At 60.1% G+C, this 26,838-nt stretch overlaps 13 protein-coding genes across 13 annotated transcripts; all 13 read left to right on the plus strand.

The window, feature by feature from the left end:
* Positions 1-1,248: 1,248 nt before the first annotated feature.
* On the plus strand, positions 1,249-1,614 carry ATG8B.2 (putative ATG8/AUT7/APG8/PAZ2; the record flags this gene model as incomplete). Its single annotated transcript, XM_001682610.1, has 1 exon — positions 1,249-1,614. The coding sequence occupies one exon, from the start codon at positions 1,249-1,251 to the stop codon at positions 1,612-1,614; it is 366 nt and encodes a 121-aa protein (XP_001682662.1).
* A 735-nt stretch (positions 1,615-2,349) lies between these two features.
* Positions 2,350-2,631, plus strand: LMJF_19_0843 (hypothetical protein; the record flags this gene model as incomplete). The annotated part of the gene is made up of 1 exon (XM_001682611.1): positions 2,350-2,631. One exon carries the CDS (start codon positions 2,350-2,352, stop codon positions 2,629-2,631), a length of 282 nt encoding a protein of 93 aa, XP_001682663.1.
* Positions 2,632-3,482: 851 nt separating this feature from the next.
* On the plus strand, positions 3,483-3,893 carry ATG8A.2 (putative ATG8/AUT7/APG8/PAZ2; the record flags this gene model as incomplete). The annotated part of the gene is made up of 1 exon (XM_001682612.1): positions 3,483-3,893. One exon carries the CDS (start codon positions 3,483-3,485, stop codon positions 3,891-3,893), a length of 411 nt encoding a protein of 136 aa, XP_001682664.1.
* A 2,332-nt stretch (positions 3,894-6,225) lies between these two features.
* On the plus strand, positions 6,226-6,591 carry ATG8B.3 (putative ATG8/AUT7/APG8/PAZ2; the record flags this gene model as incomplete). The annotated part of the gene is made up of 1 exon (XM_001682613.1): positions 6,226-6,591. The coding sequence occupies one exon, from the start codon at positions 6,226-6,228 to the stop codon at positions 6,589-6,591; it is 366 nt and encodes a 121-aa protein (XP_001682665.1).
* Positions 6,592-7,326: 735 nt separating this feature from the next.
* Positions 7,327-7,608, plus strand: LMJF_19_0847 (hypothetical protein; the record flags this gene model as incomplete). Its single annotated transcript, XM_001682614.1, has 1 exon — positions 7,327-7,608. The coding sequence occupies one exon, from the start codon at positions 7,327-7,329 to the stop codon at positions 7,606-7,608; it is 282 nt and encodes a 93-aa protein (XP_001682666.1).
* Positions 7,609-8,459: 851 nt separating this feature from the next.
* On the plus strand, positions 8,460-8,870 carry ATG8A.3 (putative ATG8/AUT7/APG8/PAZ2; the record flags this gene model as incomplete). Its single annotated transcript, XM_001682615.1, has 1 exon — positions 8,460-8,870. One exon carries the CDS (start codon positions 8,460-8,462, stop codon positions 8,868-8,870), a length of 411 nt encoding a protein of 136 aa, XP_001682667.1.
* Positions 8,871-11,239: 2,369 nt separating this feature from the next.
* On the plus strand, positions 11,240-11,605 carry ATG8B.4 (putative ATG8/AUT7/APG8/PAZ2; the record flags this gene model as incomplete). The annotated part of the gene is made up of 1 exon (XM_001682616.1): positions 11,240-11,605. The coding sequence occupies one exon, from the start codon at positions 11,240-11,242 to the stop codon at positions 11,603-11,605; it is 366 nt and encodes a 121-aa protein (XP_001682668.1).
* A 2,069-nt stretch (positions 11,606-13,674) lies between these two features.
* ATG8B.5 (putative ATG8/AUT7/APG8/PAZ2) lies at positions 13,675-14,052 on the plus strand (the record flags this gene model as incomplete). Its single annotated transcript, XM_001682617.1, has 1 exon — positions 13,675-14,052. One exon carries the CDS (start codon positions 13,675-13,677, stop codon positions 14,050-14,052), a length of 378 nt encoding a protein of 125 aa, XP_001682669.1.
* A 686-nt stretch (positions 14,053-14,738) lies between these two features.
* Positions 14,739-15,116, plus strand: ATG8B.6 (putative ATG8/AUT7/APG8/PAZ2; the record flags this gene model as incomplete). Its single annotated transcript, XM_001682618.1, has 1 exon — positions 14,739-15,116. One exon carries the CDS (start codon positions 14,739-14,741, stop codon positions 15,114-15,116), a length of 378 nt encoding a protein of 125 aa, XP_001682670.1.
* A 690-nt stretch (positions 15,117-15,806) lies between these two features.
* On the plus strand, positions 15,807-16,172 carry ATG8B.7 (putative ATG8/AUT7/APG8/PAZ2; the record flags this gene model as incomplete). The annotated part of the gene is made up of 1 exon (XM_001682619.1): positions 15,807-16,172. The coding sequence occupies one exon, from the start codon at positions 15,807-15,809 to the stop codon at positions 16,170-16,172; it is 366 nt and encodes a 121-aa protein (XP_001682671.1).
* Positions 16,173-18,240: 2,068 nt separating this feature from the next.
* Positions 18,241-18,618, plus strand: ATG8B.8 (putative ATG8/AUT7/APG8/PAZ2; the record flags this gene model as incomplete). Its single annotated transcript, XM_001682620.1, has 1 exon — positions 18,241-18,618. The coding sequence occupies one exon, from the start codon at positions 18,241-18,243 to the stop codon at positions 18,616-18,618; it is 378 nt and encodes a 125-aa protein (XP_001682672.1).
* Positions 18,619-19,303: 685 nt separating this feature from the next.
* Positions 19,304-19,669, plus strand: ATG8B.9 (putative ATG8/AUT7/APG8/PAZ2; the record flags this gene model as incomplete). The annotated part of the gene is made up of 1 exon (XM_001682621.1): positions 19,304-19,669. One exon carries the CDS (start codon positions 19,304-19,306, stop codon positions 19,667-19,669), a length of 366 nt encoding a protein of 121 aa, XP_001682673.1.
* Positions 19,670-21,470: 1,801 nt separating this feature from the next.
* On the plus strand, positions 21,471-23,489 carry LMJF_19_0920 (putative folate/biopterin transporter; the record flags this gene model as incomplete). Its single annotated transcript, XM_001682622.1, has 1 exon — positions 21,471-23,489. The coding sequence occupies one exon, from the start codon at positions 21,471-21,473 to the stop codon at positions 23,487-23,489; it is 2,019 nt and encodes a 672-aa protein (XP_001682674.1).
* Between the last annotated feature and the right edge of the window lie 3,349 nt (positions 23,490-26,838).

The following is a 26,838-nucleotide window of genomic DNA, read 5'->3' on the forward strand; positions in this document are numbered from 1 at the left end:
GTGCAGGGGAAAGCCGAGGGCGCGCGGACGTCTCTCTTTCTCTCTCTCTCTCTCTCTGCCGCTGTCAGTGCATGGCTGTGTCACTCCTGCAGTGGCTGTGTTCGCATGTTTCTAGCTTGCCCAACGCGCGCGCATCTCGGGACGCAACGTCGACCCCCACGCTACGCCGAAAGCGTCGGTGGTGTACCGATATGCCAGAGGGAGGGAGGGAGAGGGGGAGGGGGCAGGGTTCGCTGTTTCTCTCTCCTCCCTCCCTCCCTCCCTCCCTCCCTCCTCTACCTATGTGTGTATGTGTTTTTTTGTTGTTGTTCTTGCTTGTGCTTCTCTTATTCCTTGCAGCTCCGTCTTCTCCTTTTGGTGTTTTCCCTCCCCCTTTTTTTTCGCCTTTTTCTTGTTTTGTCCGATGTGTGTCAGAGGTCCAGCGCACTGTCGAGGCCAGTAAATGACTGTGCGCGCTGCGTGGTGGCTTTCCTGTGTCTCACTGAAGATGAGTGTTGTCGCTTACTCCCCCACCCCTCTTCTGAATGCTAGAGTCAGGGAAGGAAGTGGGAAACACTGCTACACACTCGGGTCTCGTTTCAGCACCTTTGGCCTTCGCTGGTGTGCCTTGTGGGTGTGTGCAACAGGCTCCTCTATCCCACCCCCTTCCCCTCTCCCCACCCCCAGCCCCCATTCTTCGTTCCTTACCCGCTCCACGACCCACCCTTTGGGGTCCACTTCATGTGTCTAGCTGCTTCGGCTTGGTCTACTCTTCTGTTTGTATTCTGTTCACTTCTCTCTCAGTGTCTCTCTTCCATTTTCCATTGTCTATGTGACTCAACCCGTCCTTCTTCCGTGTTGTCCCCCTCCCCCTTGCGAGCTGGTGCCTACCTCCGTCGCTCTTGTTCCATACTGCTTTCCTGGTCAGCCGATCTGCGTGTGGCTGCAATCGACTTTTCCACCCGGCCCCACTCTCTCTGCCTTACCGTTGAGTCGGCCCTGACCTCTTCTGTCAGCGCACCCGCCCGCGATGAATCGGGCTACATGCGTCCTTCCTCCACAAATACACGGCATTCCACAAAACATCCCCCATTCCCCCACCAAACCCCTGCCTCATCTCTCCCCTCTCTCTCACATTCTCCTGCGGCCCGCTCACACCCCCGCCCTAGAAATTCCCACCGCGTCACGGCCTCCTCGCTCAGCCCGCCACCCTTCCTGACGCCATACTCGCTCTTGTTTCCCTCGCCCACTGCCCTCGATCTCTACATCATGTCCGCCTACCACAGCAGCAACCCTGTCGAGGCCCGCCGCGCCGAGTGCGCGCGCCTGCAGGCCAAGTACCCCGGCCACGCCGCCGTGGTTGTCGAGGCGGCCGAAAAGGCCGGCAGCAAGGTGCACTTCCTCGCGCTGCCGCGCGACGCCACCGTCGCCGAGCTCGAGGCGGCCGTGCGCCAGGCGCTCGGCACCAGCGCCAAGGAGGTGACGCTCGCCATCGAGGGCTCCACCCCGGCGGTGACCGCCACGGTCGGCGACATCGCCGACGCCTGCAAGCGGGACGACGGCTTCCTGTACGTGAGCGTGCGCACCGAGCAGGCCATGGGCGCCTTTGCGAGTCCGTGCCTCTCCACCTACTAGTGTGCCGGCCAGGAGGCCCACTGCGCGCATGCGGCCGCCTGGTGTGCGTGATGCGCATCATACTCTCATTCTGCCTGTGACGAACTCGAGTGTTTGGTTTTGTATCTCTTCTTGTGCATTTTTCCCCCACCCCCGTTTCTCTTGAAAGGACGCGCTGTCCTCCTGCTTGGCGTGCCTGTTGTGGGCAGCGGAAGCCTTGCTGGCGGCCCAGTTGCACTACCGCTGTTGTACCGGTGTATGGCAACGCGTACGTGCACCGTGCTACCCGTGCGGCACACGCCGTCCCTCCCTCCATGTGTACAGCCCCTCTTTCGTCATCATGTGTTGAAGAAGCGACCACACGAAGAAAGCTGATGAGCCGCTCGCCGCCCACAGTCAAGGAGAGCGGTGCTTCGTGATGCGCAGTGCTGTGGCATACATTGTCAGCAATGAGTGTGCTTTTCGGTGCTGGAGGTATCCGTGAGGCCCTGTCCTGCTGCCCTGTGTTTCAGGCTTCCCCTCCCCCCACCCACCCGTCCACCTGGATAATCGTCCCCTGCTGCTGTGTGGCTGTTTTCCTGCCGGTGCACCATTCTTGTTCTTCAATATTCGCTCTTCTCCTGTCCTCTCACCCACCTTCACGCAGTCGAGGACATCCTTTTCTCTTTCCCGCTTGCCACCAGCGCCACCTCTTCTGGGCATAGCTTCCGTGCACTCGTCTCCTCCCCTCCGCATGCACTGCGCTCGTGTTTGGAAATGTGCCGAGAGCCGTATCTCCTGCTCTCTATGCATCGCTTGCTGCTCGCAGCCTACTGGCCCGACTCTGACCGCCTTCACTGCAGCGAGCGCGAGTGGCCGCTGACGGAGCACTCCGGCGCGGTGCCCTTCATGGTGGAGTCAGCTAACGGCCGCGTGTTGCCTTGGTGTCCGTGGCGCGACAACTCAGTGGCGGAACTGTTGGCAGTGGTGCGCGGCATGATGGAGCTGGCAGGCATGAAGCTGGGCATCGTCGTCGGCGATAGGCTCGTGCCAGATTGAGCTCATGGGCATCACCGACCAGTACCTAAAGAACACCCTGAACCACCAGCGACTTCATGGCCAGCCTCTTCTGAGCTGCACTGCCTGTCGTGCAGGTTTGTCACCGCGAAGACGAGGCGCTGGCAACCTTTCCTCCTGTGAAGCTGACGCGCACCGCAGCGCAACGGGCAAGCCGCGGTCCCAAGAAGAACAATAACCACCTCTGCCATGCGTGTGTTCGGCACCCCAATCTCTTCGCTTGTCAGTTTAGTTTCTTCTTGCTTCGTTTATGTGCGCCCCTTCATGTGACCGTGCACCGTCTCTGTGTGTACGTGTCTAGCTCTCTCTGTCTCTCTCTCTCTCTCGCCCCACCCCTCTTTCCCTGTGTGCATATTGATGCGTCGCACTACGACTGCTTTTTCGGGTAGGAAGGGTTTGAAAACAAAAAAAAAACAACCTTGTGGCACGTTTGTCTCGGACTCTCTCGTCTCCACCGCCTCCCATGAGAACCACTACGCATGCACGAGCCGACGAGCCTTCTTGGCTTGGCACAAATGACCTGTGGGGGCTGCGGGTGTGGGGGCGTACTGAACGGCAGTGCGTCCGTCACTCCAGTTGATGCTCCGCGTGTCCGATGCCTGCTTCTTCCTCCCACCCCTCCGATCTCTCTGGCGCACTCCTCCGGCGTACGGGCATCTGCGAACCGTCCTCGCTCACGCTGGTAGCACCGTTTCCACCACCTCACTCTATACGACGTGAACGCACGCCCTTTCCGTCCCCCCTCCCCACTTCATCTCCTCTTCTTCAGAGCATTCCTACATCCCCCGCAGTTTGCTGACAGCACCGCAGCCTCCCCTTCCCCCTCCGCCCCCATGTCCATGTACCAGTCGCTGATCCCTGCCGACGCGCGCCGTGCGGAGTGCGAGCGTGTGCGCCGCGAGCACCCCGAGCAGCTACCGGTGGTGGTCGAGTCGGCCAACTCGAGCCACGTCCGCTTCCTCGCCGTGCAGCGCGACGCCACCGTGGCTGACCTCGAGGCTGAGGTGCGCCAGGCGTTGGGGAGGACAAACAAGAAGGTGGCGTTGGCGATCGAGGGCTGCAGTCCTGCTGCGACGACGGTGATGGGCGACATCTTCGACGCCTGCAAGCAGGTCGACGGCTTCCTCCACGTCTCGTGCGCGCGCGAGTCGTCGATGGGCGCCAAGGACCTTTGCTGTTTTGGCAACACGGGCAAGTATTTCGCGGATATCGAGAATAACCCGGACCTGCTTGGCTCCTTGTAACGCCCACCGGACTCTGTCGCCGATGATGCTGTTAGTGTTGGCAACGGTAAGCGCATTCTGCGGTGAAAGGCTGCTTCGGAAGGATATGCGGTGAGTCCTAGGCATCTGCTGTATCCTGTCAGGTCGCCTGCCTCAGCCTCTAGCCGCTCGCGTGTGACACGCATAGCCTCTCTGGAGAATGATGCGTATATTGCGTGCGCATGGGGTTTGTTCTCTTTTGTTTTTTTTCGCGGCACTGATGGCCCCACCCCTCCTCATCCCTCCACCACCTGTCTGTCTGTTTCACAGATGCACACACCAGCCGAGGGCTGGGAATGTCCCGTTAGTGTCCCCATGTAGAGCAGAGGATGGCAGGTGGATAAAGTGGTTGGGTAGAGTGGATAGGGACGGGGTGAGGCAGGGGAGAACTACCGCTGCCCATTTTCCTTCCCCGTCCCCCACCCCTCCCGTGCATTTGGATATACACACATACATCTATCTGCATCTCTACATGCTATTGCCGTGACGTGTTCCTATATATATATATATATAGATAGATAGATATATAGTTGCATGGGGGACACTAACGCGCGTCCTAAAAGGATGCGCTGAACGAAACACGAGAAACGCAAGGAAACGTAACATGGAAAACAGACAAAAGCGGGGTATGACGTGAAAGGTTACCGCTCGTTCTGCCTGTCTGCCTGTGTGTGTGTGTGTGTGTGTGTGTGTGTGTTCAAGTAGAAAACATCTGGTGGTCGATATCCGCTACTACTCCAGGGCTCCGGTAGAACCAATGTTACCTGGTGAACAGTCTTGACCACAGTGGGGGTGGAAGGAGGAGGAAGAGGGTCGGCGTCGGTACGAGGGTGGGCAGCTGCTGGTGCCGCGAGCGAGCAGCAACGAAGAAGTTGACGGAAACGAGACAGGGGCGGCCTCTTGCTTTTTTTTTCGTGAAAGCGTGTCTACTCTGGAGCAACATTATATACCGTGCCGCCCCCTCCCTCCTGCTTCCTCTACTCTCTCGTGTGAGCTCTCCCGGTGACGCAGCGGAGAGTGTTAGTGGTAGCTCTGTCTTGCTCAACCGGCGCAGGCACTGTGGTTGCCTTCATAGTGCTTAGAGCACTTCGTATCCTGCTCTTCGTATCTTGTGCAGGGGAAAGCCGAGGGCGCGCGGACGTCTCTCTTTCTCTCTCTCTCTCTCTCTGCCGCTGTCAGTGCATGGCTGTGTCACTCCTGCAGTGGCTGTGTTCGCATGTTTCTAGCTTGCCCAACGCGCGCGCATCTCGGGACGCAACGTCGACCCCCACGCTACGCCGAAAGCGTCGGTGGTGTACCGATATGCCAGAGGGAGGGAGGGAGAGGGGGAGGGGGCAGGGTTCGCTGTTTCTCTCTCCTCCCTCCCTCCCTCCCTCCCTCCTCTACCTATGTGTGTATGTGTTTTTTTGTTGTTGTTCTTGCTTGTGCTTCTCTTATTCCTTGCAGCTCCGTCTTCTCCTTTTGGTGTTTTCCCTCCCCCTTTTTTTTCGCCTTTTTCTTGTTTTGTCCGATGTGTGTCAGAGGTCCAGCGCACTGTCGAGGCCAGTAAATGACTGTGCGCGCTGCGTGGTGGCTTTCCTGTGTCTCACTGAAGATGAGTGTTGTCGCTTACTCCCCCACCCCTCTTCTGAATGCTAGAGTCAGGGAAGGAAGTGGGAAACACTGCTACACACTCGGGTCTCGTTTCAGCACCTTTGGCCTTCGCTGGTGTGCCTTGTGGGTGTGTGCAACAGGCTCCTCTATCCCACCCCCTTCCCCTCTCCCCACCCCCAGCCCCCATTCTTCGTTCCTTACCCGCTCCACGACCCACCCTTTGGGGTCCACTTCATGTGTCTAGCTGCTTCGGCTTGGTCTACTCTTCCATTTTCCATTGTCTATGTGACTCAACCCATCCTTCTTCCGTGTTGTCCCCCTCCCCCTTGCGAGCTGGTGCCTACCTCCGTCGCTCTTGTTCCATACTGCTTTCCTGGTCAGCCGATCTGCGTGTGGCTGCAATCGACTTTCCACCCGGCCCCACTCTCTCTGCCTTACCGTTGAGTCGGCCCTGACCTCTTCTGTCAGCGCACCCGCCCGCGATGAATCGGGCTACATGCGTCCTTCCTCCACAAATACACGGCATTCCACAAAACATCCCCCATTCCCCCACCAAACCCCTGCCTCATCTCTCCCCTCTCTCTCACATTCTCCTGCGGCCCGCTCACACCCCCGCCCTAGAAATTCCCACCGCGTCACGGCCTCCTCGCTCAGCCCGCCACCCTTCCTGACGCCATACTCGCTCTTGTTTCCCTCGCCCACTGCCCTCGATCTCTACATCATGTCCGCCTACCACAGCAGCAACCCTGTCGAGGCCCGCCGCGCCGAGTGCGCGCGCCTGCAGGCCAAGTACCCCGGCCACGCCGCCGTGGTTGTCGAGGCGGCCGAAAAGGCCGGCAGCAAGGTGCACTTCCTCGCGCTGCCGCGCGACGCCACCGTCGCCGAGCTCGAGGCGGCCGTGCGCCAGGCGCTCGGCACCAGCGCCAAGAAGGTGACGCTCGCCATCGAGGGCTCCACCCCGGCGGTGACCGCCACGGTCGGCGACATCGCCGACGCCTGCAAGCGGGACGACGGCTTCCTGTACGTGAGCGTGCGCACCGAGCAGGCCATGGGCGCCTTTGCGAGTCCGTGCCTCTCCACCTACTAGTGTGCCGGCCAGGAGGCCCACTGCGCGCATGCGGCCGCCTGGTGTGCGTGATGCGCATCATACTCTCATTCTGCCTGTGACGAACTCGAGTGTTTGGTTTTGTATCTCTTCTTGTGCATTTTTCCCCCACCCCCGTTTCTCTTGAAAGGACGCGCTGTCCTCCTGCTTGGCGTGCCTGTTGTGGGCAGCGGAAGCCTTGCTGGCGGCCCAGTTGCACTACCGCTGTTGTACCGGTGTATGGCAACGCGTACGTGCACCGTGCTACCCGTGCGGCACACGCCGTCCCTCCCTCCATGTGTACAGCCCCTCTTTCGTCATCATGTGTTGAAGAAGCGACCACACGAAGAAAGCTGATGAGCCGCTCGCCGCCCACAGTCAAGGAGAGCGGTGCTTCGTGATGCGCAGTGCTGTGGCATACATTGTCAGCAATGAGTGTGCTTTTCGGTGCTGGAGGTATCCGTGAGGCCCTGTCCTGCTGCCCTGTGTTTCAGGCTTCCCCTCCCCCCACCCACCCGTCCACCTGGATAATCGTCCCCTGCTGCTGTGTGGCTGTTTTCCTGCCGGTGCACCATTCTTGTTCTTCAATATTCGCTCTTCTCCTGTCCTCTCACCCACCTTCACGCAGTCGAGGACATCCTTTTCTCTTTCCCGCTTGCCACCAGCGCCACCTCTTCTGGGCATAGCTTCCGTGCACTCGTCTCCTCCCCTCCGCATGCACTGCGCTCGTGTTTGGAAATGTGCCGAGAGCCGTATCTCCTGCTCTCTATGCATCGCTTGCTGCTCGCAGCCTACTGGCCCGACTCTGACCGCCTTCACTGCAGCGAGCGCGAGTGGCCGCTGACGGAGCACTCCGGCGCGGTGCCCTTCATGGTGGAGTCAGCTAACGGCCGCGTGTTGCCTTGGTGTCCGTGGCGCGACAACTCAGTGGCGGAACTGTTGGCAGTGGTGCGCGGCATGATGGAGCTGGCAGGCATGAAGCTGGGCATCGTCGTCGGCGATAGGCTCGTGCCAGATTGAGCTCATGGGCATCACCGACCAGTACCTAAAGAACACCCTGAACCACCAGCGACTTCATGGCCAGCCTCTTCTGAGCTGCACTGCCTGTCGTGCAGGTTTGTCACCGCGAAGACGAGGCGCTGGCAACCTTTCCTCCTGTGAAGCTGACGCGCACCGCAGCGCAACGGGCAAGCCGCGGTCCCAAGAAGAACAATAACCACCTCTGCCATGCGTGTGTTCGGCACCCCAATCTCTTCGCTTGTCAGTTTAGTTTCTTCTTGCTTCGTTTATGTGCGCCCCTTCATGTGACCGTGCACCGTCTCTGTGTGTACGTGTCTAGCTCTCTCTGTCTCTCTCTCTCTCTCGCCCCACCCCTCTTTCCCTGTGTGCATATTGATGCGTCGCACTACGACTGCTTTTTCGGGTAGGAAGGGTTTGAAAACAAAAAAAAAACAACCTTGTGGCACGTTTGTCTCGGACTCTCTCGTCTCCACCGCCTCCCATGAGAACCACTACGCATGCACGAGCCGACGAGCCTTCTTGGCTTGGCACAAATGACCTGTGGGGGCTGCGGGTGTGGGGGCGTACTGAACGGCAGTGCGTCCGTCACTCCAGTTGATGCTCCGCGTGTCCGATGCCTGCTTCTTCCTCCCACCCCTCCGATCTCTCTGGCGCACTCCTCCGGCGTACGGGCATCTGCGAACCGTCCTCGCTCACGCTGGTAGCACCGTTTCCACCACCTCACTCTATACGACGTGAACGCACGCCCTTTCCGTCCCCCCTCCCCACTTCATCTCCTCTTCTTCAGAGCATTCCTACATCCCCCGCAGTTTGCTGACAGCACCGCAGCCTCCCCTTCCCCCTCCGCCCCCATGTCCATGTACCAGTCGCTGATCCCTGCCGACGCGCGCCGTGCGGAGTGCGAGCGTGTGCGCCGCGAGCACCCCGAGCAGCTACCGGTGGTGGTCGAGTCGGCCAACTCGAGCCACGTCCGCTTCCTCGCCGTGCAGCGCGACGCCACCGTGGCTGACCTCGAGGCTGAGGTGCGCCAGGCGTTGGGGAGGACAAACAAGAAGGTGGCGTTGGCGATCGAGGGCTGCAGTCCTGCTGCGACGACGGTGATGGGCGACATCTTCGACGCCTGCAAGCAGGTCGACAGCTTCCTCCACGTCTCGTGCGCGCGCGAGTCGTCGATGGGCGCCAAGGACCTTTGCTGTTTTGGCAACACGGGCAAGTATTTCGCGGATATCGAGAATAACCCGGACCTGCTTGGCTCCTTGTAACGCCCACCGGACTCTGTCGCCGATGATGCTGTTAGTGTTGGCAACGGTAAGCGCATTCTGCGGTGAAAGGCTGCTTCGGAAGGATATGCGGTGAGTCCTAGGCATCTGCTGTATCCTGTCAGGTCGCCTGCCTCAGCCTCTAGCCGCTCGCGTGTGACACGCATAGCCTCTCTGGAGAATGATGCGTATATTGCGTGCGCATGGGGTTTGTTCTCTTTTGTTTTTTTTCGCGGCACTGATGGCCCCACCCCTCCTCATCCCTCCACCACCTGTCTGTCTGTTTCACAGATGCACACACCAGCCGAGGGCTGGGAATGTCCCGTTAGTGTCCCCATGTAGAGCAGAGGATGGCAGGTGGATAAAGTGGTTGGGTAGAGTGGATAGGGACGGGGTGAGGCAGGGGAGAACTACCGCTGCCCATTTTCCTTCCCCGTCCCCCACCCCTCCCGTGCATTTGGATATACACACATACATCTATCTGCATCTCTACATGCTATTGCCGTGACGTGTTCCTATATATATATATATATATATAGATAGATAGATATATAGTTGCATGGGGGACACTAACGCGCGTCCTAAAAGGATGCGCTGAACGAAACACGAGAAACGCAAGGAAACGTAACATGGAAAACAGACAAAAGCGGGGTATGACGTGAAAGGTTACCGCTCGTTCTGCCTGTCTGCCTGTGTGTGTGTGTGTGTGTGTGTTCAAGTAGAAAACATCTGGTGGTCGATATCCGCTACTACTCCAGGGCTCCGGTAGAACCAATGTTACCTGGTGAACAGTCTTGACCACAGTGGGGGTGGAAGGAGGAGGAAGAGGGTCGGCGTCGGTACGAGGGTGGGCAGCTGCTGGTGCCGCGAGCGAGCAGCAACGAAGAAGTTGACGGAAACGAGACAGGGGCGGCCTCTTGCTTTTTTTTTCGTGAAAGCGTGTCTACTCTGGAGCAACATTATATACCGTGCCGCCCCCTCCCTCCTGCTTCCTCTACTCTCTCGTGTGAGCTCTCCCGGTGACGCAGCGGAGAGTGTTAGTGGTAGCTCTGTCTTGCTCAACCGGCGCAGGCACTGTGGTTGCCTTCATAGTGCTTAGAGCACTTCGTATCCTGCTCTTCGTATCTTGTGCAGGGGAAAGCCGAGGGCGCGCGGACGTCTCTCTTTCTCTCTCTCTCTCTCTCTGCCGCTGTCAGTGCATGGCTGTGTCACTCCTGCAGTGGCTGTGTTCGCATGTTTCTAGCTTGCCCAACGCGCGCGCATCTCGGGACGCAACGTCGACCCCCACGCTACGCCGAAAGCGTCGGTGGTGTACCGATATGCCAGAGGGAGGGAGGGAGAGGGGGAGGGGGCAGGGTTCGCTGTTTCTCTCTCCTCCCTCCCTCCCTCCCTCCCTCCTCTACCTATGTGTGTATGTGTTTTTTTGTTGTTGTTCTTGCTTGTGCTTCTCTTATTCCTTGCAGCTCCGTCTTCTCCTTTTGGTGTTTTCCCTCCCCCTTTTTTTTCGCCTTTTTCTTGTTTTGTCCGATGTGTGTCAGAGGTCCAGCGCACTGTCGAGGCCAGTAAATGACTGTGCGCGCTGCGTGGTGGCTTTCCTGTGTCTCACTGAAGATGAGTGTTGTCGCTTACTCCCCCACCCCTCTTCTGAATGCTAGAGTCAGGGAAGGAAGTGGGAAACACTGCTACACACTCGGGTCTCGTTTCAGCACCTTTGGCCTTCGCTGGTGTGCCTTGTGGGTGTGTGCAACAGGCTCCTCTATCCCACCCCCTTCCCCTCTCCCCACCCCCAGCCCCCATTCTTCGTTCCTTACCCGCTCCACGACCCACCCTTTGGGGTCCACTTCATGTGTCTAGCTGCTTCGGCTTGGTCTACTCTTCTGTTTGTATTCTGTTCACTTCTCTCTCAGTGTCTCTCTTCCATTTTCCATTGTCTATGTGACTCAACCCGTCCTTCTTCCGTGTTGTCCCCCTCCCCCTTGCGAGCTGGTGCCTACCTCCGTCGCTCTTGTTCCATACTGCTTTCCTGGTCAGCCGATCTGCGTGTGGCTGCAATCGACTTTTCCACCCGGCCCCACTCTCTCTGCCTTACCGTTGAGTCGGCCCTGACCTCTTCTGTCAGCGCACCCGCCCGCGATGAATCGGGCTACATGCGTCCTTCCTCCACAAATACACGGCATTCCACAAAACATCCCCCATTCCCCCACCAAACCCCTGCCTCATCTCTCCCCTCTCTCTCACATTCTCCTGCGGCCCGCTCACACCCCCGCCCTAGAAATTCCCACCGCGTCACGGCCTCCTCGCTCAGCCCGCCACCCTTCCTGACGCCATACTCGCTCTTGTTTCCCTCGCCCACTGCCCTCGATCTCTACATCATGTCCGCCTACCACAGCAGCAACCCTGTCGAGGCCCGCCGCGCCGAGTGCGCGCGCCTGCAGGCCAAGTACCCCGGCCACGCCGCCGTGGTTGTCGAGGCGGCCGAAAAGGCCGGCAGCAAGGTGCACTTCCTCGCGCTGCCGCGCGACGCCACCGTCGCCGAGCTCGAGGCGGCCGTGCGCCAGGCGCTCGGCACCAGCGCCAAGGAGGTGACGCTCGCCATCGAGGGCTCCACCCCGGCGGTGACCGCCACGGTCGGCGACATCGCCGACGCCTGCAAGCGGGACGACGGCTTCCTGTACGTGAGCGTGCGCACCGAGCAGGCCATGGGCGCCTTTGCGAGTCCGTGCTTCTCCGTCGCTTAGACGCTTGGCTCCCCCGAATGAGAGCGGTGCTTGAGCGGTCGGCAAGAGCGAGGCGGAGCTCTTTCATACTGTCTTCCCCCGTGTTGCCACGCCCTTCCCGCACTTCTGTCTGCCGCGACTCCGAGGTTTCGCACCTCCCTCTAGCAGCCTCTTTTCTGGTGCTCTCGAGTCTCCATTCGTTAGTGATGGTCCGTCCGCTGTCTCGGCTCAGCCGACTACACACATTCTGCGTATCCCGGGACTACTGCTGGCATGGATGGCCCGTGTTTGCTTCTCCTTTCATTGACCCATTTCGTGGGCGGCGTGTACTTGCCTTGGTGTGCGCACAAACGTGTACGCTCGTGTTCGCGACGTCTGCTTCTCCGCCTTCCGCCCTCGTATCCTGCGTTGCCGGTGTCCCTCCCTTCACCTGTAGCGGCGAGCACACTTTTCTGTGACTGTCGATCGTCTCGACCCTGTGCTCTAGCCCCCACATAAAGACTGCCGTCGCTGTGCGTCTGTGTGTAGCGTGTGTCCCTACGAGACTGCGGGTGCGGAGGCGAGTGGCGTCACCACACTCGACCGCATGTTTTTCCCTGTTCCCTTTCTGTTTTTTTTTTTACGCCGTGGGTGGGCCGCGGCGTCGTCTTGGGCATTTCTGTCCCCGGCGACCTCCGTGGGTGAGAGTGGCGCCTGGGACTGTGACATCCGAGATGAGTAGCGGCGTTACCTCATCCCGTTCTTGAAACCCGCGCCCGCGGCCGGTGCGGCATGGGGAGTACACCCACGCGATGCTCGTTGTCCTTTTCCCGTGGCCGTTCTCACCGCCCTGCGCGTTCTCTTGTTTAAGTTCGCAGTCGAATGTGACTCCATTCTTGTCTTTTGTGCTTCGCCTGCGTTGGCGATCGCCCGGTCCTTTCCACGGAGTCGGCGAGAGACAGGTGCGGGGAGGAAGAGGCAGAAGACCAGTGATTCTTCTCGCTGCGCACCTGTTGAGTGCACGATGTGGCGGGGAGGCTCTCCGGTAGCCGCGCCGCCCTCTCCGCCGCTCCCGCTTCCTCCTCTGCCCTGTCTCCCGCACCTCCGCTCCCTCAATGTGCACAGCCTGTCATGCCCCCCCCCTCCCCGATATTAAACCCCAGATGGGAAAAGAAATAGGTGAAAAGAGAGGCGCCGACGTGCATTCTCCCGCTCTTGCGCCTCATCCACCAGCGCGTGGCGGCGTGCGTACCGTCCTTGTTAGAGAAGGATGGCGCACGTCTCTCCTTCGTCTGGTCAGAAGACTTCGCGGTAGTGCTGCACAACGCATCCCAAATGCGTCAGCCTTGTGCCCTCTGTTGCGCGATGCTTGCTGCCGATCAGCCACACACACAAGCATGCTTACTCCACTTTCCTCGCCTCCCTTTCTTCCGCTCAACCCCTCTGCTCATCTCCAACGATATGGTGCCGTTTATGTTTGGCGTCTTCGTTTATCATTCCCCGGTGGCATAGGGAGCACACCTCAGTGCGTGGGGGGTATCCAGGGTCCAGTGCGCACTCACACACGCACACTCACACACACACCTGCTTCCTCCCCATCCCTGCCGATGCCGAGGCACTTCTGGTGATGGCAGGGTCAAGTGCCTACGACGCAGCGGGGTCAGAGCGACTCGAACGTATCCCACCCACCCACCCACCCGACCCTCACTGCCTACCGGCGTGCAGCCTGCGAGGCGGAGTTGGAGACAGAGGCCGTGCTCGGGTCACTGAGTCGGTGCATTGCTGTCACGCGTGTGTCTAGCGCTGCTTGGCAGCGTGCGATAGGGCCTGTGACAGGCCTACAGTAGAGCTGACCTCGTCTTGTGTGGCAGAGAATGGGGCACCTTGAAACCGACCATCCCCTTATTGTCGATTCTTACTCCACCCGGTGGCGACCCCCCTGCGTATGGCATGCGTGCGACGTTGTCCGGAGACAACCGACTTGTGTACAGCGGTATCCTCCACCCTCTCCCCTGCCACTCCTCGTCCTCCCTCCCTCCCTCCCCCTCTGCGCCGCACCGCTGCACGCAGCAGCCCATTTGCCCTCGCACCGCACCCCCTCCAGCCCACCAATGTCCGCCTATCACAGCAGCAACCCTGTCGAGGCCCGCCGCGCCGAGTGCGCGCGCCTGCAGGCCAAGTACCCCGGCCACGTCGCCGTGGTTGTCGAGGCGGCCGAAAAGGCCGGCAGCAAGGTGCACTTCCTCGCGCTGCCGCGCGACGCCACCGTCGCCGAGCTCGAGGCGGCCGTGCGCCAGGCGCTCGGCACCAGCGCCAAGAAGGTGACGCTCGCCATCGAGGGCTCCACCCCGGCGGTGACCGCCACGGTCGGCGACATCGCCGACGCCTGCAAGCGGGACGACGGCTTCCTGTACGTGAGCGTGCGCACCGAGCAGGCCATGGGCGGCATCGCCGGTCTCTGCTTCGCCAGCGACTCCGGCGGTATCTAGCCAGCGCGGCCTTCGCGCTTCCCATCCTCTCTGTTCGTCTTTCTTTCACCCCTCCCCCCAGTGACTTTGCTTGGAAAACCGGAGCGTCGCTGCCGTCCTCATGTGTGATGTTTTTCTCGGCTCATCCCATTCCGCGTGCGTGCGCGTGTGGCGCCTCCCCTCAGCCCATACGCGAGCTGGTTCCTGGGCAGCGGTCTACGCGGGCACTCCACACACGCACACGCGCACCCCCGCCCCACCGCCGCGTGAAACCTGTGTATCACCCATGTGCGCACGCCCTCTCTCTCTTTCCGTTCGTCCTCTTCTTTTGCTCCGGGGGTCGTGCTGTCGCCGCGCATACAGCCGGCAGCGCACACCGCCCTCCCTTCATGTGTACAGCCCACTCGCAGTCCTATCTGCCCCTCCCCCCCCCCACACGCACAAGCACGCATACCCTGACCGCCAACGTCACCCAGCTGCGCTGCAGACGCCGTTGCGTCACGCCCGCCATTCGCACCAGCCGCCCCCCCCCCGCGGTAGCCCCGCCGGCCGCTCTTCCAGCGGCGCACCGCCCCTGCATCTGCCTCCTATTGCACGACCTCTCTCCCCTGCCACTCCTCGTCCTCCCTCCCTCCCTCCCCCTCTGCGCCGCACCGCTGCACGCAGCAGCCCATTTGCCCTCGCACCGCACCCCCTCCAGACCACCAATGTCCGCCTATCACAGCAGCAACCCTGTCGAGGCCCGCCGCGCCGAGTGCGCGCGCCTGCAGGCCAAGTACCCCGGCCACGTCGCCGTGGTTGTCGAGGCGGCCGAAAAGGCCGGCAGCAAGGTGCACTTCCTCGCGCTGCCGCGCGACGCCACCGTCGCCGAGCTCGAGGCGGCCGTGCGCCAGGCGCTCGGCACCAGCGCCAAGAAGGTGACGCTCGCCATCGAGGGCTCCACCCCGGCGGTGACCGCCACGGTCGGCGACATCGCCGACGCCTGCAAGCGGGACGACGGCTTCCTGTACGTGAGCGTGCGCACCGAGCAGGCCATGGGCGGCATCGCCGGTCTCTGCTTCGCCAGCGACTCCGGCGGTATCTAGCCAGCGCGGCCTTCGCGCTTCCCATCCTCTCTGTTCGTCTTTCTTTCACCCCTTCCCCCCAGTGACTTTGCTTGGAAAACCGGAGCGTCGCTGCCGTCCTCATGTGTGATGTTTTTCTCGGCTCATCCCATTCCGCGTGCGTGCGCGTGTGGCGCCTCCCCTCAGCCCATACGCGAGCTGGTTCCTGGGCAGCGGTCTACGCGGGCACTCCACACACGCACACGCGCACCCCCGCCCCACCGCCGCGTGAAACCTGTGTATCACCCATGTGCGCACGCCCTCTCTCTCTTTCCGTTCGTCCTCTTCTTTTGCTGCGGGGGTCGTGCTGTCGCCGCGCATACAGCCGGCAGCGCACACCGCCCTCCCTTCATGTGTACAGCCCACTCGCAGTCCTATCTGCCCCTCCCCCCCCCACACGCACAAGCACGCATACCCTGACCGCCAACGTCACCCAGCTGCGCTGCAGACGCCGTTGCGTCACGCCCGCCATTCGCACCAGCCGCCCCCCCCCCGCGGTAGCCCCGCCGGCCGCTCTTCCAGCGGCGCACCGCCCCTGCATCTGCCTCCTATTGCACGACCTCTCTCCCCTGCCACTCCTCGTCCTCCCTCCCTCCCTCCCTCCCCCTCTGCGCCGCACCGCTGCACGCAGCAGCCCATTTGCCCTCGCACCGCACCCCCTCCAGCCCACCAATGTCCGCCTATCACAGCAGCAACCCTGTCGAGGCCCGCCGCGCCGAGTGCGCGCGCCTGCAGGCCAAGTACCCCGGCCACGTCGCCGTGGTTGTCGAGGCGGCCGAAAAGGCCGGCAGCAAGGTGCACTTCCTCGCGCTGCCGCGCGACGCCACCGTCGCCGAGCTCGAGGCGGCCGTGCGCCAGGCGCTCGGCACCAGCGCCAAGAAGGTGACGCTCGCCATCGAGGGCTCCACCCCGGCGGTGACCGCCACGGTCGGCGACATCGCCGACGCCTGCAAGCGGGACGACGGCTTCCTGTACGTGAGCGTGCGCACCGAGCAGGCCATGGGCGCCTTTGCGAGTCCGTGCTTCTCCGTCGCTTAGACGCTTGGCTCCCCCGAATGAGAGCGGTGCTTGAGCGGTCGGCAAGAGCGAGGCGGAGCTCTTTCATACTGTCTTCCCCCGTGTTGCCACGCCCTTCCCGCACTTCTGTCTGCCGCGACTCCGAGGTTTCGCACCTCCCTCTAGCAGCCTCTTTTCTGGTGCTCTCGAGTCTCCATTCGTTAGTGATGGTCCGTCCGCTGTCTCGGCTCAGCCGACTACACACATTCTGCGTATCCCGGGACTACTGCTGGCATGGATGGCCCGTGTTTGCTTCTCCTTTCATTGACCCATTTCGTGGGCGGCGTGTACTTGCCTTGGTGTGCGCACAAACGTGTACGCTCGTGTTCGCGACGTCTGCTTCTCCGCCTTCCGCCCTCGTATCCTGCGTTGCCGGTGTCCCTCCCTTCACCTGTAGCGGCGAGCACACTTTTCTGTGACTGTCGATCGTCTCGACCCTGTGCTCTAGCCCCCACATAAAGACTGCCGTCGCTGTGCGTCTGTGTGTAGCGTGTGTCCCTACGAGACTGCGGGTGCGGAGGCGAGTGGCGTCACCACACTCGACCGCATGTTTTTCCCTGTTCCCTTTCTGTTTTTTTTTTTTACGCCGTGGGTGGGCCGCGGCGTCGTCTTGGGCATTTCTGTCCCCGGCGACCTCCGTGGGTGAGAGTGGCGCCTGGGACTGTGACATCCGAGATGAGTAGCGGCGTTACCTCATCCCGTTCTTGAAACCCGCGCCCGCGGCCGGTGCGGCATGGGGAGTACACCCACGCGATGCTCGTTGTCCTTTTCCCGTGGCCGTTCTCACCGCCCTGCGCGTTCTCTTGTTTAAGTTCGCAGTCGAATGTGACTCCATTCTTGTCTTTTGTGCTTCGCCTGCGTTGGCGATCGCCCGGTCCTTTCCACGGAGTCGGCGAGAGACAGGTGCGGGGAGGAAGAGGCAGAAGACCAGTGATTCTTCTCGCTGCGCACCTGTTGAGTGCACGATGTGGCGGGGAGGCTCTCCGGTAGCCGCGCCGCCCTCTCCGCCGCTCCCGCTTCCTCCTCTGCCCTGTCTCCCGCACCTCCGCTCCCTCAATGTGCACAGCCTGTCATGCCCCCCCCCTCCCCGATATTAAACCCCAGATGGGAAAAGAAATAGGTGAAAAGAGAGGCGCCGACGTGCATTCTCCCGCTCTTGCGCCTCATCCACCAGCGCGTGGCGGCGTGCGTACCGTCCTTGTTAGAGAAGGATGGCGCACGTCTCTCCTTCGTCTGGTCAGAAGACTTCGCGGTAGTGCTGCACAACGCATCCCAAATGCGTCAGCCTTGTGCCCTCTGTTGCGCGATGCTTGCTGCCGATCAGCCACACACACAAGCATGCTTACTCCACTTTCCTCGCCTCCCTTTCTTCCGCTCAACCCCTCTGCTCATCTCCAACGATATGGTGCCGTTTATGTTTGGCGTCTTCGTTTATCATTCCCCGGTGGCATAGGGAGCACACCTCAGTGCGTGGGGGGTATCCAGGGTCCAGTGCACACACACACGCACACTAACACACACACCTGCTTCCTCCCCATCCCTGCCGATGCCGAGGCACTTCTGGTGATGGCAGGGTCAAGTGCCTACGACGCAGCGGGGTCAGAGCGACTCGAACGTATCCCACCCACCCACCCACCCGACCCTCACTGCCTACCGGCGTGCAGCCTGCGAGGCGGAGTTGGAGACAGAGGCCGTGCTCGGGTCACTGAGTCGGTGCATTGCTGTCACGCGTGTGTCTAGCGCTGCTTGGCAGCGTGCGATAGGGCCTGTGACAGGCCTACAGTAGAGCTGACCTCGTCTTGTGTGGCAGAGAATGGGGCACCTTGAAACCGACCATCCCCTTATTGTCGATTCTTACTCCACCCGGTGGCGACCCCCCTGCGTATGGCATGCGTGCGACGTTGTCCGGAGACAACCGACTTGTGTACAGCGGTATCCTCCACCCTCTCCCCTGCCACTCCTCGTCCTCCCTCCCTCCCTCCCCCTCTGCGCCGCACCGCTGCACGCAGCAGCCCATTTGCCCTCGCACCGCACCCCCTCCAGCCCACCAATGTCCGCCTATCACAGCAGCAACCCTGTCGAGGCCCGCCGCGCCGAGTGCGCGCGCCTGCAGGCCAAGTACCCCGGCCACGTCGCCGTGGTTGTCGAGGCGGCCGAAAAGGCCGGCAGCAAGGTGCACTTCCTCGCGCTGCCGCGCGACGCCACCGTCGCCGAGCTCGAGGCGGCCGTGCGCCAGGCGCTCGGCACCAGCGCCAAGAAGGTGACGCTCGCCATCGAGGGCTCCACCCCGGCGGTGACCGCCACGGTCGGCGACATCGCCGACGCCTGCAAGCGGGACGACGGCTTCCTGTACGTGAGCGTGCGCACCGAGCAGGCCATGGGCGGCATCGCCGGTCTCTGCTTCGCCAGCGACTCCGGCGGTATCTAGCCAGCGCGGCCTTCGCGCTTCCCATCCTCTCTGTTCGTCTTTCTTTCACCCCTCCCCCCAGTGACTTTGCTTGGAAAACCGGAGCGTCGCTGCCGTCCTCATGTGTGATGTTTTTCTCGGCTCATCCCATTCCGCGTGCGTGCGCGTGTGGCGCCTCCCCTCAGCCCATACGCGAGCTGGTTCCTGGGCAGCGGTCTACGCGGGCACTCCACACACGCACACGCGCACCCCCGCCCCACCGCCGCGTGAAACCTGTGTATCACCCATGTGCGCACGCCCTCTCTCTCTTTCCGTTCGTCCTCTTCTTTTGCTCCGGGGGTCGTGCTGTCGCCGCGCATACAGCCGGCAGCGCACACCGCCCTCCCTTCATGTGTACAGCCCACTCGCAGTCCTATCTGCCCCTCCCCCCCCCACACGCACAAGCACGCATACCCTGACCGCCAACGTCACCCAGCTGCGCTGCAGACGCCGTTGCGTCACGCCCGCCATTCGCACCAGCCGCCCCCCCCCCGCGGTAGCCCCGCCGGCCGCTCTTCCAGCGGCGCACCGCCCCTGCATCTGCCTCCTATTGCACGACCTCTCTCCCCTGCCACTCCTCGTCCTCCCTCCCTCCCTCCCCCTCTGCGCCGCACCGCTGCACGCAGCAGCCCATTTGCCCTCGCACCGCACCCCCTCCAGACCACCAATGTCCGCCTATCACAGCAGCAACCCTGTCGAGGCCCGCCGCGCCGAGTGCGCGCGCCTGCAGGCCAAGTACCCCGGCCACGTCGCCGTGGTTGTCGAGGCGGCCGAAAAGGCCGGCAGCAAGGTGCACTTCCTCGCGCTGCCGCGCGACGCCACCGTCGCCGAGCTCGAGGCGGCCGTGCGCCAGGCGCTCGGCACCAGCGCCAAGAAGGTGACGCTCGCCATCGAGGGCTCCACCCCGGCGGTGACCGCCACGGTCGGCGACATCGCCGACGCCTGCAAGCGGGACGACGGCTTCCTGTACGTGAGCGTGCGCACCGAGCAGGCCATGGGCGCCTTTGCGAGTCCGTGCTTCTCCGTCGCTTAGACGCTTGGCTCCCCCGAATGAGAGCGGTGCTTGAGCGGTCGGCAAGAGCGAGGCGGAGCTCTTTCATACTGTCTTCCCCCGTGTTGCCACGCCCTTCCCGCACTTCTGTCTGCCGCGACTCCGAGGTTTCGCACCTCCCTCTAGCAGCCTCTTTTCTGGTGCTCTCGAGTCTCCATTCGTTAGTGATGGTCCGTCCGCTGTCTCGGCTCAGCCGACTACACACATTCTGCGTATCCCGGGACTACTGCTGGCATGGATGGCCCGTGTTTGCTTCTCCTTTCATTGACCCATTTCGTGGGCGGCGTGTACTTGCCTTGGTGTGCGCACAAACGTGTACGCTCGTGTTCGCGACGTCTGCTTCTCCGCCTTCCGCCCTCGTATCCTGCGTTGCCGGTGTCCCTCCCTTCACCTGTAGCGGCGAGCACACTTTTCTGTGACTGTCGATCGTCTCGACCCTGTGCTCTAGCCCCCACATAAAGACTGCCGTCGCTGTGCGTCTGTGTGTAGCGTGTGTCCCTACGAGACTGCGGGTGCGGAGGCGAGTGGCGTCACCACACTCGACCGCATGTTTTTCCCTGTTCCCTTTCTGTTTTTTTTTTTACGCCGTGGGTGGGCCGCGGCGTCGTCTTGGGCATTTCTGTCCCCGGCGACCTCCGTGGGTGAGAGTGGCGCCTGGGACTGTGACATCCGAGATGAGTAGCGGCGTTACCTCATCCCGTTCTTGAAACCCGCGCCCGCGGCCGGTGCGGCATGGGGAGTACACCCACGCGATGCTCGTTGTCCTTTTCCCGTGGCCGTTCTCACCGCCCTGCGCGTTCTCTTGTTTAAGTTCGCAGTCGAATGTGACTCCATTCTTGTCTTTTGTGCTTCGCCTGCGTTGGCGATCGCCCGGTCCTTTCCACGGAGTCGGCGAGAGACAGGTGCGGGGAGGAAGAGGCAGAAGACCAGTGATTCTTCTCGCTGCGCACCTGTTGAGTGCACGATGTGGCGGGGAGGCTCTCCGGTAGCCGCGCCGCCCTCTCCGCCGCTCCCGCTTCCTCCTCTGCCCTGTCTCCCGCACCTCCGCTCCCTCAATGTGCACAGCCTGTCATGCCCCCCCCCCTCCCCGATATTAAACCCCAGATGGGAAAAGAAATAGGTGAAAAGAGAGGCGCCGACGTGCATTCTCCCGCTCTTGCGCCTCATCCACCAGCGCGTGGCGGCGTGCGTACCGTCCTTGTTAGAGAAGGATGGCGCACGTCTCTCCTTCGTCTGGTCAGAAGACTTCGCGGTAGTGCTGCACAACGCATCCCAAATGCGTCAGCCTTGTGCCCTCTGTTGCGCGATGCTTGCTGCCGATCAGCCACATTCACATATGGGTTCTGGTCAAGCAATGAGCTTGCTTCTGCATTTCACACTCCGTTGATGCGCCTCTTCTGCTTCGCCCTTACTGTCACCTCTTCGCATGCTGCGTCGATGCTGACTGCGGGCTTTCTTCTCTTGTTTGCTTTCTTCTTGTGGCCGCGCTGCCACCTTGAACCATTCCCCCCTTGTATAAACGGGCTCTTCGACTTCTTCTTTTTTTCACCTACTCACTGATCACTATTATTCTTCCCTGTACCGCAACTCTCCGTCCGCACTTCGAGTGTCCGCTCTCATTGAAGGAAGGTTGAAACGAAAGCAACAAGCGGCGCACTTCCTGATTCGGCACCTCGACGTTTTTGCGTGTTCGTTTCTTACGCCGGCCATCGGCATTGATCCACTACGAAAACACACGCACACACCACAGACCAAGGCTTACCCTATCCAGTAAGAACGAACAATGGCGTCGAAGTCACACCTTGAGGCGGATGATAACCACCACTATCTGCTCGCCGATACAGCGGTCCTCGCTGACGTGGACAACGAGTACTGTGACGAGTATGTCCACCCTGGTGCCCGTCGCCTCTACGCCAAGCTTCCCTTCATGCAGCACATCCCCATCTTCAGCGAGGCCGCCACCTCCTATGGCCCTGGGTGTATTGGGTCCCTTGGTATCTGCTACCTCCTGTGTAAGGGTATTGCCAGCAGCATTATCGGTTACGCGAAGCAGCCGCTCTTCATGAACCGCTACGGTCTCAGCGGCCTGCGCTACCAGCGCCTCTCCAGCATTACCTCGATGGGCTGGTCCATCAAGGCCTTCACGGCCATGCTGTGCGACGCCTTCGCCGCCTTCGGGTACACGAAGCGTTGGTACATGTTCGCCTCCTGTCTGGTGGGCGGTGTCTTTGGCCTCATTTTAGGTCTGCTGCCTGCCAAGGAATCGTCCGCGAACACCGCCTGCGCCTTCATCTTTCTTACTGCCTTCAGCAAGGCCAGCGTGGATATCCTCTCCGAGGGTCTCTACAGTCGGCTGATGCGCCGTCGGCCCAAGGCTGGTGCCGCGCTGGTGAGCTGGATCTGGTGGTTCATCATGGTGGGTGCCATCGTCGCGGCCGCCATCCAAGGACCGCTGTCCGACTCCAGCATGGTGCAGGTGGGCATCTTTATCGCTGCCGGCCTGCAGGCGGTTTGTGCGCTGATCTTCTTCTTCAACCTGTACGAGGAGCGCACGAACAGAGTGGAGCGCTGGGAGGATGCGCTTGCGCTGGAGGCGGAGATGCGTTTAGAGCTGGGCATGGACGTGGCAGCAGAGCACGCTCGGCTGCGTGCTCAGGTGCAGCTCGCTCACAAGAGCCCCTGCAGCACCAGCACCGAGGTGGAGCCCATCACTATGCCCATGAAGGATGTCGCTCCCCACGAGGGACAGAGGTTGGAAGCCAGTGGTGCCCTGGTGGCGGAGCTGGCTGACGCAGCAGAGCAGGATGATGAGGACCTACAGAGCCTCGAAGCGGCGACGCGCGCTCGCGTGGGTGAGCCGATCACATGCCTCTTCGGGGTCTTTGAGGTCAACAGGGACGTCTTTGGCCGCAACTGGAGGATCTTCGCCTACAGCGTAATCATGACGTGCGCCGTCGTCGCCATGGCGTGCGGCAACATTCTTGCGGACACGCTCGGTCTGTTGATCCTCTGCGTCATTGTCTCCGTTGTCTGCTGTGCTGCATCCTTCTGGGCCCTGCCCCTTGTCATCGCCAAGGCAAACGTCTTTGGCTATTTGCAGATGGTCTTCTATCTGCAGCTGCCTGGCGCGCTCGACAGCTTCTACCTCGCTGATGAAGAATGCCTCCCCGGCGGCCCGCACTTCTCGTACACCTTCTATAATACGGTGAGTGCCCTCATCGGCAACGTTGGTGGTCTTACTGGCATCACCGTATTCAACTACATCTTCTCCAAGCACAGCTACCGGCTGACTCTTGTCGTCACCACTATTGTGCAGATCCTCGCCTCCGTCTTCGATATCATTATGGTGAAGCGCTGGAACATCGCAATTGGCATCCCGGATCGCGCCATGTACATCATGGGCGACGCCGTTGTGTTTCAGGTGTGCTACTATCTGACGTGGATGCCAGTCGTGATTCTGCTCTCGCGCCTGTGCCCTCGCGGCTCAGAGAGCATGGTGTACGCGCTGATGGCTGGTTTTGCCAACCTCGGAGAGACGATGGCGACCTCGATCGGCTCGCTGATCATGGAGTACGCCTGGGGCATCGTAACAACCCCACCGTGCGATTTCAGCAACGTGCCCATGCTCTTGCTTGTGGGCCACATCCTGGCTCCCATTTTGATCATCCCACTCTCCTTGTTGCTGCCGGCCGCGCGTGTCTGCGACGACATCAACGTGGACGGAGAGGCGGTCAAGAGAGAGGCGAAGAAGTACATCTCGCACGACGACAGCGACACCAGCAGTGCCGCCGGCAAGCAGTGAGCACATAAAAGGCAATCCTTCCGAAGAGAAATTCTGGAACCAGAAAGCGGACATTAGAAGAGACGAGGGTGCAACGTTGCTTCGCCCTCTGTTTTTTTTCTTCAGAGTTGGCGTTGAGGGGTAACGGGTGCATTTTCACGTCCTCTTCACCCTGCTCCAGTTCTATGATGAGCAGAAGGAGAATCCCAACACTCTCGCCTCCTCGTATGTCCGCTTCCACGTCTTTGGAGCGCTATGTGCACAAGCGTATCTATCTCCTGTGCACATGCGCATCATCTTCTGGGTCCTTTGTGTTTTTGTTCTCTCTGTGGTGCCTTCTATCCTAGCATCAATGCATCCGACCCACACACAAACACACACAACATCCCCCCCCTCCCCCTCTCCTCCTCCTCAACCCTCAGCATCTCCACATCGCCGTCTTCTAATCCTTTTCTTTTTCGCCTTGTTTGTGCGCGTGTGCGTTTGCAGGAAAGGGGAGGGAGATGCACGACACCTGTCGACACCCATCTTCGCCACGGTTGCATTTCGTGGGCTCCTCGGCGGTGTCCTTCTCTACGTCGATGTTAACCAAAGTCGGCCTCCTTCCCCTTCCTCCCTTTCCCTCTCGCTAAGCTGTTTTGTTGTTTGTGGTTTTGATGCGAAATATATATATATATGTGTGTGTATATATCGCTGCTGGCGTTTTCCTCTACCCGTTCTCCCTCTGTGTGTGTATGCGTGTAGGTATGTGTGGGTGGGTAGGTGTCTTCGCATGCATTTTTCGCAGCGCACCCTCTCGAGTGGTCTCCGTAGAGAGAAAGATCCGTTTAGTGGAAGCGGTGGACAAGAACGCGAGAGAGCGTAGCCCTGACCATGTGAAGATGCTGCGGCTGCAGAGGACAACTATACACAACTCCTCCCCCCTCTTCCTTACCCACCCACCCACCCACACATACACACACACACACACACAAGCAGAGAGGGAACGAGGCACATCAGACACCTCCCTTTTGTTTATATCCGCTAAGAGTACGCCCCTATTGTTTTGATCTTTTTCTCCCCCTTCCCCCTTCCCCTCCCATTCTTGTTCGTTACGCTTGTGAAATTCCTTGACATACACACGAGACACATCAATCCTTTTGTTGTTTGGGGTGGTGTGTGTTGTCTTCGTATATTCGCTTCCTTCGTTCCTCCCCTCCCCTCCCCTTCTTTTTTTGGTTCATGCACAATATATGTCGATACATGTACGCACATATATATGTATATATATATATATATAGTGTGTACCTCTGTGTGCCTGTCATGGTTTCCTTTCACGGCGTACTCTATGTTGTTTGTTTCCTCTCCCCACCCCACCCCCTTCCCGCCGCTTGTGTGTGTGTGTATGTGTATGTGTATGTGTGTGTGTTGCTTGCTCTCTCTCTCTTGTTTTTGGTTTGGTGATCTACATCCCTAATCCGTTTGCATGTGCGGGTGCGTGTCTGGCCGAGAGGGAGAGAGACAACGATCGGTGCGGAGAGAAACGTAGGGGTGAAGGGGGCTGAGGGATGGAGGGCGCAATGGGGTAGAGTACATGACAGCGCCCTGTTGATGCGCCTCTTGTTCTTCTGCCCCCTTTCCCTCCTTCTCTTTCTCTTCCTCCTCCCTCACAGGGCATGAATGACGAATACGGCACACATACACACACACCGCTACGCTCATGTGAGCATGCACAAGGTAAGATTGCACACACTGTTTCTTTACTGAAATAGTGCTGCTAACTCTCAATCTTTATTTTCAGTGTGTGTGTGTGTGTGTATTTTTTGTCTATATGTAACTAAAGGCACGGGGGGAGAGTCCGTTGTAAACTCACTGCCGTGGCACTGGCGTTCTCTTGCTGACGATGTCTACGCCTGGCAACGAGAAGCTTTTCAACGAACATGCCTCCCCACCTCACCCTTCTCGCACACACGCACAGGCACATCACTGCTTCGCTTCGCTCTTTTTTTTTCTTCACTGCCCGTGTTACTTCTTCTGCGTGCATGCGTACACACGTCGTCCACGTGGTTGGAGAACGGGTGCAAGGGGAAGAGGAGACATGGAAAGCGAGCACTAGCTGTTGTACACATTATCCTTCTTTGTTTTGTTTTGTTTGTTGTCGGTGTATTTCTTGGCCTGACGCGTGTGCCTGAGCGCACGCGGGCTTGTCCTTTTCTCTTTACCAATACAGATACAGATATATATATATATATATATATACATATATATATATCGTCAAACTCGGTATTGTGCTGATTTTGTGTCGGCGTGCGCGCAAGAGAACGAGTAGCAAAGCTTTTTTTCGACATGCCTTCCATGTCGTCTCTTGTTTTCGATGCCACGCATATGTGTTTGCCGCTACGGTGACATCGTCGTTGGCTACATCATCTCTAGTATGCCGCGCCCTGCTCCTCCCCCTTCCCTCTCCCTTTCTTTTTGTGGGTGCTTTGGTGTTTGGTTTATCAATGGTAGTATTGCGTTGCACCTTCTTCTCCTTCCACTTCTGCCAGCCAATACCAACATCACCACTACCACCACCTCAACTCCTTAGCCCTCCCTTCCTGTCGTCTTGCGCACTTATCTCCTCCTCCAGCCCAGACCCCGGCGGCGCACGTGTGCATGTGGGTGTGTTATTTTGTGCTTGCTGTGTTTCGCTTTGTGTGCAACCTTACTCCCCCCATCCCCCCCCCCTTTTTTTCCCGCTTTCGACGCGCGTGTGCATGTTCAGCCTGCGTCGTCATTCTCTCAAGAGCGGTTGCACGGTAGGTGAGCTTCTCTGTTCGTTGACGCATGTCTTTCTCTGGAATAACGCGTAGGCACGCGTGTCCCGTGTGCGCGAGGACGGGACACGCATGGGAAACGCAAAAGTGGAAGGGGCCCGCAGCGCACGCTCGCACCTTTTTGCCCTTTTCTCTCCGACTCAGCTCCCCTTGCGCCCCCACTCACTCCTCTCGGTCGCGAATGATGCACTCACCTCGAAGCCGACGAACCGCCGTTGATTTGTGTTGTACATCCTCTTAACGCCATCCCCAACGCCGATCCGTACGCACACTTCCACGCGGGCTTTGCGCATCAGTGCCGTTGTACTCAGCTCCGCGCCCACCCCCTCCTGCATCTGCCGTACCAACGTGGACGTTGTCGTCGTGTGTGGTGTGTGGGGTGTGCGTGTTTTTTGTCGACTGTGTCTATAAGTCACGCAGTACGTCCGTTTTCACTCTTCCTCGTGCCCCATTCTCTGCCACACAAGACGAGGTCAGCTCTACTGTAGGCCTGTCACAGGCCCTATCGCACGCTGCCAAGCAGCGCTAGACACACGCGTGACAGCAATGCACCGACTCAGTGACCCGAGCAC

Source organism: Leishmania major, chromosome 19 (assembly GCF_000002725.2).
Source record: "Leishmania major strain Friedlin complete genome, chromosome 19".
Taxonomy (NCBI): Eukaryota; Euglenozoa; class Kinetoplastea; order Trypanosomatida; family Trypanosomatidae; genus Leishmania; species Leishmania major.